This window comes from Tuber melanosporum (genome assembly GCF_000151645.1).
Source record: "Tuber melanosporum whole genome shotgun sequence assembly, scaffold_26, strain Mel28".
NCBI classification, from domain to species: Eukaryota; Fungi; Ascomycota; class Pezizomycetes; order Pezizales; family Tuberaceae; genus Tuber; species Tuber melanosporum.
In genome coordinates this window covers 851,495-863,282 of record NW_003298930.1, presented here as the reverse complement: position 1 = coordinate 863,282, position 11,788 = coordinate 851,495, and the positions used below count along the sequence as shown (strand labels likewise).

Here is an 11,788-nt window from a genome sequence, read left to right as displayed (position 1 = left end):
CAAGTACTAAGATTAAGGTTTTAGATATGTGGGTTAGATCTCGTTGAATAGTACATATAAATTAACTATAACTTTCTGCCTCCCGTTCTTGTCAAGTAGCTAGATTGGATATCAAAGTTCACAATACTTGGTACAGTTGGTTCTGTTGTGCTCTGAACTTCTGGAAAGCTCGTTCTAGAGTGAGGTCTCATTCGAGAGCTTCACGCTCCAATTGTGTAGTTACATCCTCATGATGCTCTTGTTGAGCATGTTGCGCTGCCAATTTAGCCGCCATGTCTCAGTTCATTCTTTCTTGAATCTCTCAGATGTTTGCTTCCACCACCGTATACTGATATAATATAACTACAATATTGCTGTCCTGTATGTCTTGTCTTTCCAGCAATTATTGCTGGACTTCTATCAACTCTCATGCATTATCTTGTGAGTTGGCTGATAGAGTGTCAAAGGCAATATTAGCAGTATCAATACTACTTGAGATATCCTGCTGGATTTGACTTATGACTATTCTTATCCTAACAGCGAGTCTTGTAAGGTCTACTGCATAGGTGTTGGAATGTGGTGAGGAGAATCATGAAATGGGAGATAGGATTCTTGAAGACAGAGGGACACTGAGTACTTGGCCTGCTAATCCTGTGATAGGTTACTGGAGAGCCAGAGGTAGAGAGAATGGATAACTAAAACTTGTGAAGTAATCATCTCCTAAAGTATCCATCAGTTCTCCCGAAGTGATCTGCTTTGGATGTTATGACATCTCCTTTGCTAGTTTGTGAGCTTCTGCTTTTTCTTTTAAGCGGACTATGACGTCCAGGTTTGTGGAAGTTTCCATTTATATAGAATATGCGGTAGGACACTTGGTGTCCTAGCCATGGGGTGTGGTAGGAGGAAGTAGGTAGATAGGTAGAGAGTCTTGGTAACAAGGGGATCTAACAATATACTGTTAGGCAAAGGCAACCTGATAGACTTCAGAGTTGTCTAGGTCAATTAAGATTCATTTCTGTAGACAGAGATTGTCTAGAAAGGCTCGAATTATACTCGTTTTGTTTATTACTACTAAGAGTAAAGTAATGTTGGTAAAGTAGAATAGAATCGTGAAGACAGTATTATATTATCAAGGTCTTTTCTCTGTTGCTTGATGATGTCTGAAGCTTAGGAGGCACTTCAATATTTATATTCCACATCTCTGTATTCACGGACTACATCTACTTATTATACAACTATATACCTCTCTAATTATAACTCACAACCTTGGATATTCTTTAAAGGTGCGAACACCCAGAGACCCTGAAAATCACAATACTCTCTTCGGTAATTACAACATAACTAGGAACCATGGTGTTCTCAATAGTAATTATCCAATCATCAGAGTCTTTAGACTTATGGCCTAGTTCTCAAGTCGAACTGAGTTGGCCCCAATTGTCTCCATGATTGATGAAATAATCTGTTTTATCTTTGGGTTGTATTTGCAAAAATAGTTATAATTGTAACCTTTCTAAGTCACCTGTCTTCAAACCTTAATAACTCCTTACCCATCTCATAGATATCTTTTGGAGGACTTTGTACTATTTCACAAGAAGCAATTCTACCAGATTGACAGATAATCCCTCTATCGGCAACTCTTGATTACTTTGTACAACTCTGTGAAGTCATATCTGTAACCTTGTAAAGTCGCCAACTTTGAAGCTCAATATCTCCTGATCCAACAGATGGATTCTTATCCAATAACTTTACCTGTGTAGCAGAGAAGCTCCTCTATAGGATAGAATTATAACCTTTCGGTCAGAGGTTCTCTGTTGTAATGCAAGGAACCTTGCAGTTGCAAGTAGCATTGGTAGAAAATAACTCAATATCAGAAATAACTTTAACGACAACAGGTGTTGAACACAAAAGCTTTGGTAAAGAGTCACGTGATATTTCAATTGAGCTATATAACAGTAATTGATATGTATAATGACATGCAGGCTCTGTAAGGGAGCCGGAGAGGAGTGTTGGAGACCAGAGATTCCAACTCCAGGTGGGATTACTCTACTAAGGGTGATTCCTAGGTATCGGATCCCAGTGTTCCTAACAGCAGTCAAGGCCAAATTGTTCTAGCTATAATATCAAGTAGAATTGTAGTACTATTACTTGATGGTAGCCAAACCGCAGATTCTATGTTTTAAATCCCTGTAGTTCTTGACAATAAGTCATTGTACAAGATTGACAATGGGTCAGCCTATGCTGAAGCGTTTAAAAAGACATGGCTGATTATTTAGGATGAGGATACTATGCAATATGGCTATGCTTATGATGCAGTTTCCAGAATGCTTTAGGATATTCAACAAAATCAGCTGCTGTTTGGTGGAATAACACTATTATTTGCTGGTGACATCTACCAGTGCCTTCTAGTTATTCTTGGTGGATCAAGAGCTAAAATCATCAGTTCTACTTTGAAGAAATCAACCTTTTAGGCAAATATTACATTTCTACAAGTACAGAAGAATGTACATCTACACCAACTAGAAATGTCTCTAGAAAGAAGGCTAGAAAAATCAAAATATCCAGCATACTTACTTCACGTTGGTAATGGTATGGAAGCTGGCGGCTTAGATGAATATATCAACCTTCAACAGTCTATGAAATTTGAAAATGATAGTTTGGAAAAATTAATTAAGACAATTTATCCTGCATCTCAGTTGGGAGCAAATATTTCAGAAGATAAGTTTCTTGTAGAACATGCAATTCTTGCTGCAAGAAATATTGACATTAATCATATAAATATTATACTCCTTCACCACTTCACACCTAATCAGTATATTCAAACTTATCAAAATACAGATTTAGTTGCTGATAAAGACTAAACTTTATGTACAACTAAGTATCTTAATATACTTCAGCCATTAGGTATACTATTTCACGAATTACAATTAAAGGTTAGAGCTCCTGTTATACTATTGCAAAATATCAATCTAGTAATGGGATTGTGTAATGGTACTTGCTTAAAAATTACATGTATTTTAAATTATAAGATTGAAGGGATGACATTTAGTAATTCTACAATACCTATTTCTCTTAAATATTGCCAATTTAGGTTAATTAATAGTAGTCATATTGATTAGCAAGAAACAAGGTACCCGGATTATGATTCCATGAATCAAGATTTCATCATAGGCCTCAAATGATATCTCATTGAATTTTATTCAACTACAGTTTCCTATTTGTCTTGCCTATTCATTGACAATGAATAAGGCTCATGGTCAATTATTACAACATGTTGGAAGTAATGTAAGAGAGGAGGTTTTCAGTCATGGGCAATTTTATGTTGCTATGTCACAGGCAACCAGTAGGAGTCTGGTTAAAGTACTACTACCAGCATTGTCATGAAGATAGCTTAGCATAGAAAAGGTTTTTACATAACTCATGATTTTGAGTTATCAGTATGTTATTATTTCGCACATATGATTCATTTCAGTTATATGACTTATTAAGTTATAATTTATTTTGTTTCACACATGACTCAATTATGAGTCATAGGACATGCACTGGCAAGTGTACCTTGCAAAAGTGCCTTGTAGCTATGCCTTACGCATAAGATTTTTATTTCACACATGACCTTACTTTGAGGTCACGGGTTTTATACCTGTAACTACTTGATATCTGTTAGGCTAAGACAACTTGATAGACTTCAAGGTTGTCTAGGCCAATCGAGATTCGTTTCTGTAGATGGAGATTGTCTAGGAAGGCTCGGACTTTACACGTTTTGTTTATAACTACTAGGAGCGAAGTAAAATAGGTAAAGTTGGGTAGAATCATAAAAACAATATTATATTGTTAAGGTCTCTTCTCCGTTGCTTGATGATGTTTAAAGCTTGGGAGGCACTTTGATATTTATATTCCACGTCTGAGTGTTCACGGACTACATCGATTTATCATACAACTATGTACTTCTTCAATCATAATTTTGCGACGTCAAGCATTCTTCCAAGGTGCAAACAACTGTGGACATTGAAAACCATCACACCCTCTTCGGTAATTACAATATTTCTTCTTAGGAAACGTGCTGTCCCCAATAGTAATATCCCGATTAGCAGAGTCTTTAGACTTATGACCTAGTTCTTAAGTCGAACTGAGTTGGCTCCAATTGTCTTCGCCATTGATAAAATGATCAGTTTTATTCTTGGCTATATCTGCAAAAGTGGTCATCATTACAACCATCGTAGGTCATCTGACTTCGATCCTTTGTAACTCCATACTCAACTGATAGATTTTCTCTGGATGACTTTCTATTACATCGCAGGAAGCTATTCTACCAGATTGGTAATTAATTCCTTGGTTGGCAACCCTTGGTTGCTCTCTGGTTAGTAGGTTTCAGTAACCATTGTAGTATTAGGAATCACCCCATGGCTACAACATGTTCCGAAACCCAGTTGCAACACTCCGTAAAGTTTGTTGGCTTCTTTGGTAGTGTCTTTTAGAGTTCTAGACTCTTCTGGCGGATGCAAATATATTGGTCTCTAGTAGAGATCCTTTACCATTTGATACCATATCTTTATGCGACATCGTCCTGTTACTTACAGCCTATACCAAAGGTGTCATGTCTTTGAAGCCAAGTAACTCTCTGAGTAGTTGATGGAATTACTCCATTCTACTTTCCAGACCTAGCCGAAGGTCCCCTCTCATATACCCTGTGAATAGGATCCGGTCGAACAGACGGCGACAACGTATATGGTGTTATTCTAACTCCTTTATTTCTGTGGTAATATAGTCACAGGATGCAACTGAGATTAATATATATGATGATGTGTGGGCCCTGTAAGGGAGCCAGAGGGGGGTGTTGGAGACCAGAGATTCCGATTCCAAGTGGGGTTACCCTACTTAGGGTGGTTCCTAGGTATCGGGTTCTGGTATTCCTAACAATGTTATGTGACTTGTTCCTTGCATTATGATTGGTTTACGAGTGTTGGCATATAACCTTACTATGAGATTATGGGATTTGAGCATGTAACCACTTTGGGTCACATGATTTGGGGTGGGAAGAGCACTATATAAGGAGGCCAGTATGGCTGAGGAGGATAGGCTCTTCATGCTTTGTTTTAAGTACTTTTCCTACTTATTACTTTACCGAATGAAAACACCTCTATATTTTTTATCATTATTACAACCTCAATTGCTATTATGACAAGAATACTCTTCATAAAGAAGTGTTAGAGAAAGCTTATGATAGGTGTTTTCGATAGAAGACAGAGGTCTTATACTGTCGATAGTGTAGACATAGGCCTAGAACTAATGCAAGGTAAAACAAGGAGAAAGAAAGAACAGAAGTATCGTTCCCCATCGCTAAGAACTAACTATCCAAAGGGGAATCATTATAAGCATTCATTTGTAGTACAGAAGAGATGTGTAAAAATGTCATATTCTCTGAAGTTTTTGAGTAATTATTTGTATACTATTTTTTGTATAAAATTAATCAAACTTAATTGTATAACCATATATCAAGTTTTGGGAATTGTGAGAGAATTTTCTGAGCCTAGAAATTTTAAGATAGAGTCTGAACTAATAGTCAAAATAATTTTAAAAAATGCTCACTAGATAGCTATTACAAAGCTCTTTAAGTGGCCAGAATTCCAGACATGCCTTTTGATATCTTAGTGTAATGTATTATATTTTGTGAATTATATTATAATTGTACAAATATATATTTTTTAAGACACAGCATAAACTAATAGTCAAAATAATTTTTAAAAATGCTGACTAGATAGCTCTTTCAAGACTCTTTAATTGATTAGAATTTCGGATGCGCCTTTTTATATTCTATTACAGTATCAGATTTTGTGAATTATATTGTAACTTTACAAGTATATGATTTTTTGAAATATAGTATAAACTAATAGTTGAAATAATTTTCACTAGATGCCTATTTGAAGGATCATTAAGTGGTAATAATTTCAGTTGTGCCTCTTTAAATCCTGTTACAGCATATATGATTTTGTGAATTATATTATCATTGTACAAGTAATATTGAATAGATTTTTAAAAGAGATTTACTAGGTACTGTATATACTTAATGGCTGCTTAATTGCTCAAAGTTTTATGCAAGCCTTATTAACTCACATTATCATATATCAGATTGATTTTTGTAAAATATATCATAATTGTATATATAATCAAATTATAAGTATTTGAGCTATGGTAAGTCATTGGCCCGTGTGGTTCGCACACGGGTACTTACTCGTCATACATACCAGGGGGGGTGTTTTCACACAGGACTAAGCGATACTCGATACTTGTAACCACCCCTCCCTGTCCCGCACGAAAACATCGCCCCGGATACGGTACCCGTACTCGCATTTGTGGCATAAAAGCTCTCGAAACCCATCCCCGCTAGCCCTGTAATCTCCGGATTTAGAGACGGAAGCTCCTGAGTCCAGAGGAAGGTCAGCGTTTTACCGACATCGTATAAGACCAGCCCGCTGGATGTGTTGGATCTCGTTAACCGGTATCCGCAATTCCGTTCACCCGTCAAACCAAACCAATTGGGCGGGAACGAGCTCATTTCGGCTGAGTTCGAGTATACAAGTACTCGTATGATGGTGGATTTCAAGAATTTTCTTTTTAACCTCACTCGAGTAAGCACCAGCACTCGTTCATATATGCAAGTATTCGTACGGTACACTGTCCTCATTGATCCCAGTAAAGAGTTGTGTGCACCGATAGGGTGCAAGTACCGGTACCATGCTTGGGTGCCTTCCATAAAGGATTCGGAAAACGTGCCCCCGGCTGAGGGATTTGTGTGGGATCGGCGGAAATGGATCCCTGATTTTCCTTCTCACTGAGACATCCGAGTGCTCGAGCACCCTCCGTACGGGGTGCCGGTGTCATGCCATGCCGACACCGCACCCGGTAGGGAGTTTCCAAGCTTCTCGATATGCTAACAACGCACCGTTGTGTTCTCCAGCTACGATATCGATTCTCAGGTTACCCAGCCAGGATATACCTCCCGGGCTAGAGCGAGTACTGGTCCCGTACCGGCTCGAGAAAACGGGCCCCAAAGACCCCTCTTTTTGTTGAAGAAAGTACGCATACCCTGTACTCGAGTATCATCTACCCTACTCGTACTTGCCTATTCCAAAAGTGTCCCGGGACCTTGGCATTTGCTGTGTCTAAGCCGTGCCAAGATCTCGGCATACTTTTGGAATGGGCAGGTAAGGCACAGTATGTGTGATGCCAGGAACCTTTACCGCTGGCGCTGTACGAGCACAATCACAGCCATTTTCCGCCTTCCCGATTTTTGAGGACAACGATAGCATAAGTTAGTACCGGTGCGTACCGTACCGTATTCTTGGAGCCCGGGTTCGATTCCGTAATTTTCTCCCGGTCAGGTGCCTATCTATCTACGACACGATACGAGTACATTCCTTACCAGTATGCTGTGTGTCACAGCCAAGTGAAAGTGAACATTGGCACTACTTTATCCATGGCAGTTTGAGCAGACATGGGCGTTAGATTATGCGACTCCCCTTTGTCAATAGGACCGTCAATCGCTTGGAAGTTATTGAGGGGGGTGGCTGCGATTGTGATTATGATTTTTGGCTTGGTTTGGCTTGGCTTGCACATGCCAAGTCTTTTTTTTAATATTATTTTTTATTAATTTTATTAAAATGCCTTGGGCCGGAAAATTCCGGTGTGATCAGGGGGTTACATTCTTTGTGGTTTGTTATCGGGCTAGCGGGCGGGGTTTGTGGGTGCAGTATGATAGAGTGCGGCAGCGAGGATCTTGAAGAGGTGATGTACTGTACTCGTACGAGTATTGGATTTTTGAAATAATTATATTATTATTTATATTTCGTGTTTCTATGGCATGTAATGTTTCGGACGGACCAAGGGGCACAAGGTTCCAAGGGTTTGGCTTGACTGTTGTGTGAATAAGTTACCATAAGTTATCATTTATGTAAAAAATGTGAATGCGTGTTGGGGGGTGGGGGGGAAGTTACCCTAACCCACAAGCACTGTACTGGTGGTAATGCCGGTACGTACTGGTATGATCTGGTATTCGGTGATAGGTAACTCATGTGAGCCTTTCCTTCCCACTCTTTCCATGCGCATATTATCCCGAACCGGGTTGGAGTCTTGGGACGTGATGGCGGCTTGGCGAGGCTCGCTGTGACAACCAATAGCATCTGTTGCCTAGCTGCGTCAGTTGGAGGAAAAATAAAAAAATAAAATAAAAAGGGTAAGTTACAGCAAGGTGCTGTTGACGGTTGACCATTCTTCAACGCGCCGTTTTGCGCACCCCAAGCTACTGTAACAGTCAGCCAGTCAACCAACCCGCTCTGAGCCTCTCCCTCTCTCCACCTCGTAGCTATATTGCCGCGTGTCTCCCTCCTCTTCGTCCCCATCCCCTTTCCCATCTACTTCCTCCCTTCCTTCTCCTTCCCCCTTCCCATCCCTACGAGCAAGTGTAACGAGAGAAGTTTGCTTACTCTTCCTTCCACTTTCCCTCCCGTAATATTTTCCTCCTGTTACCGTACTGTTATCACTACCGGTAGCAGCTAGAGCTCTTGGACCTTGCCTCCCCCACACCCCGGCACATCCCCCCCAGGCTTTTAAAGTTTCCCCGGTTTTTTGTTGCTGTTCTCTTTCACACACCTTCCATCGCCCTCTTCATCCATCCATCCATCCGTTTTACTCATTCGTCACCCTCCCTCCGTCCAGTAGCCCTTCATCATGGTTGTTCAAAAGAAGCCTATCCCAACTCCCGCCATTCACAAAAAGGGACCCTTTAATGTTCAGGTCCCCGGTGTCGAGAAGAAGGAAGGCGAGGGAATCCCCCGTCGTCACCCTAGTGCCGTTGCCGAACTGGTATCGCGCCTGGAACCCGACATTGCGACTACCTACGACATTGTCAAGCGTGGTGCAGCAAAATTCGGTGATGCCCAGGCTCTTGGATCCCGCAGCCTTATTCAGGTTCACGAGGAGACAAAGATGATCAAGAGGATGGTTGATGGTGTTGAGCAGGAGGTTCCGAAGAAATGGGCATACTATGAAATGAGCGGATACACGTACATGTCGTTCAATGAATATCTTGCTCGTGTTAACACGACCGGAGCTGCGTTGAAGGCGTTGGGATTGAAGAAGGGCGAGAAACTGCAAATTTTCGCTGCCACTAGGTCTGATTAGCTTTTCGACTGAATTTATTTTTTCGCCTTGTCTGGGTGAATATATTGTTGACTTGATCGCGGATTAGTGCAAACTGGCTTTTGGTGTCGCATGGTGTGTTTGATTGCCCTGCATCCCCGACTGGAATCAACTGCTGACAACTGATAGCCTGTGCATCACAATCGCTGCCAATTGTCACTGCTTATGACACTCTCGGCCAATCCGGCCTCACCCATTCGCTTGTGCAGACCGAGGCAGCCGCCATTTTCCTCGACCCCCACCTTCTCCCACAACTTATTAACCCTTTAAAGGAAGCGGTTAATGTTAGATATGTCATCTACAACACTGATACCCCGGTCAAGCAGGAGGATATCGATACCTTGAAGGCTGCGCATGAGCGATTGCGCATTCTAAGCATTGAAGAGCTTATTAAGCTTGGGCAGGAGAACCCTTGTGATCCTGATCCTGCTGGTCCCGAAGACCTTTGTGGTATCATGTATACTTCTGGGTCAACCGGCACTCCTAAGGGAGTCCCCCTTCTCCACAAGAATGTGGTTGCGGCGGGTAAGCTTTAGTTAGTTTTGTAGTTGGCTTTGAAACGTGGCTAACGATGCGCGATTTGTAGTGTCTGGCGTCAGCGTCATTATCGGCCCCTATGTTGGTCCTGGGGATTTCCTGCTTACCTTTTTGCCCCTGGCACACATTCTCGAGTACGTGTTTGAAAACGCATGTCTATTCTGGGGTGGAACCATGGGTTACGGAAACCCCAAGACTTTGTCGGAGAAATCCATGCGCAACTGCAAGGGTGACATCGCCGAATTCAGGCCGACTATCCTTGTCGGCGTCCCTGCGGTTTGGGAAACCGTGAAAAAGGGTGTCATGGATAAGGTTTCCAATCTTCCTCCATTGACTCAGAAGCTCTTCTGGGGCGCCATGTCGCTCAAGGGCATTCTCCTTCGCTCGGGCCTTCCTGGATCTGGCATCGTGGATCTTATCTTTAAAAAGGTTAGAGCTGCGACTGGTGGAAGGTTAAAGGTTTGCATGAGCGGAGGGGGACCTATCGCCAAAGAAACCCAGCATTTTATTAGTATGACCATTTGTCCAATGGTTATCGGCTATGGGTTGACTGAAACTTCTGCGTAAGTGTCTATTGTTTGTAATATTTTTGCGATCAGGGACTGACTGACGGTTTCATAGCATCGGTTGCCTTATGGACCCAAGTGAATGGAGCACCAATAGTCTTGGGACAATCCCTGCTTGTGCTGAGATCAAGCTCGTAGACTATCCGGAGGCTGGTTACTTCACCCATAATAATCCCGAGCAGGGTGAAGTTTGGATTCGTGGCGATTCGGTCGCATCGTCGTACTTTATGAATGAGGCGGAGACTGCGGCAGCCTATGAGGGTGAATGGTTCAAGACCGGGGATATCGGTGAATGGGATTCGAATGGCCACTTGAAACTCATTGACCGCAAGAAGAACTTGATCAAGACTCTGAACGGAGAATACATTGCTCTCGAGAAGCTTGAATCGGTTTACCGTGCGTCAAGCATTGTTGGAAATATCTGCGTTTATGCCGATGAGCAAAAGACCAAGCCTATCGCTATAATTTTCCCCGTCGAGGCGGCATTGAAGAAGCTTGCCGCCGAGAATAGCGTCGAGGGAGAATTTGAGCAGCTTGTCCACGATGCCAAGTTAAACCAGATTGTTATGAGGGAGCTTACCGCCGCTGGGAAAAGGGGTGGGCTTGCCGGCATTGAGTTGATTGAAGGCTGTGTCTTGACCGACGAAGAATGGACCCCCCAGAATGTGAGTTTACCCCAATGGTCGTATCTGCAAGAGCGATGACTAATGGTTACCGAACAGAGCTTGGTGACTAGTGCTCAGAAGCTGAACAGAAAGGGGATTCTTCAGAGGTATCAATCGGAGGTTAACAGGGCGTATGGAGGTTCATAGATGGATCGTTCACGGATGAAGGTGTGCAGGCAGAACTGTGGTTAATGCTTTGTCTTCTTGTCGTTTTTATTATCATCATTATTTGGAGCTTGATTCACTATCACCCTTTTTTCCTTCTTTCCTCTTTTTCGATAGCGTTGCCTTTTTTTTTAGTTGAGTCCACTTGCGGATGAGCGTGATGATGCTGTGTTGGTGGGCTGATGTGATGGGGCTTTACTTACTTCCCGAGAGTCTGTTTCTGGCCCGGTTTTCACGTTGTCGCGCTTCCCTGATTTATATTCTGAGTAATTGGCATACTTCCGTTTGTTTCAGTAGTCGTTTTCGGCAGCGGCGGGGTGTGGGGGCTTGGTGCTTGTCGGGGGGAGAGGGGAGTACTCGGTATCGCGGGGACATTAAAATTCCGGTAATGGGTGTGTTGCAGTAGTCATTGCGCGTCACTCGGTGGCTGATCCTGCCTCCAGCATGAGGTTGTTAGACTATCGGTAGGGGGACGTGTGGGTACGGGGTGGATGGAGTGAAACTTATGAGCACACAGTACTTGATGCCGGATTCCGCGGCCGGCATCGCGCCGCGGAGAAAGAGTTGCTCTGTAGCGCCCCCTCGGCCCGCCAAAACTATTACTACCACTGTTGGAGACCGTATGATACTGGATTTTTATGGTAATTGGAGGCCGGCGGGTGGGCGCGTAAGTGTGGGTTTCAT

General features: G+C 42.4%; 2 protein-coding genes; one reads left to right on the top strand and one right to left on the bottom strand.

Moving 5' to 3' along the window:
- Positions 1 to 7,788: 7,788 nt before the first annotated feature.
- On the bottom strand, positions 7,789 to 8,679 carry GSTUM_00006418001 (uncharacterized protein). XM_002838588.2 has 5 exons: positions 8,457 to 8,679; positions 8,216 to 8,275; positions 8,011 to 8,160; positions 7,968 to 7,982; positions 7,789 to 7,887 (listed from the first exon to the last, which is right to left on the bottom strand). The coding sequence occupies exons 2-5, from the start codon at positions 8,240 to 8,242 to the stop codon at positions 7,828 to 7,830; spliced, it is 252 nt and encodes an 83-aa protein (XP_002838634.1). The 5' UTR covers positions 8,243 to 8,275; positions 8,457 to 8,679; the 3' UTR covers positions 7,789 to 7,827.
- A 21-nt stretch (positions 8,680 to 8,700) lies between these two features.
- On the top strand, positions 8,701 to 11,508 carry GSTUM_00006417001 (uncharacterized protein; the record flags this gene model as incomplete). XM_002838587.2 has 6 exons in its annotated part: positions 8,701 to 9,143; positions 9,221 to 9,246; positions 9,301 to 9,696; positions 9,758 to 10,271; positions 10,330 to 10,939; positions 10,997 to 11,508. The coding sequence occupies 6 exons, from the start codon at positions 8,701 to 8,703 to the stop codon at positions 11,084 to 11,086; spliced, it is 2,079 nt and encodes a 692-aa protein (XP_002838633.1). The 3' UTR covers positions 11,087 to 11,508.
- Between the last annotated feature and the right edge of the window lie 280 nt (positions 11,509 to 11,788).

Bases quoted from the DNA above. Each gene is read 5' to 3' on its own strand.
- GSTUM_00006418001 (XM_002838588.2), bottom strand. From the start codon at position 8,242: ATGGTCAACCGTCAACAGCACCTTGCT. The intron at 8,161-8,215 runs GTAACTTACCCT...TGACGCAGCTAG, and splicing joins ACCGTCAACAGCACCTTGCT to GCAACAGATGCTATTGGTTG.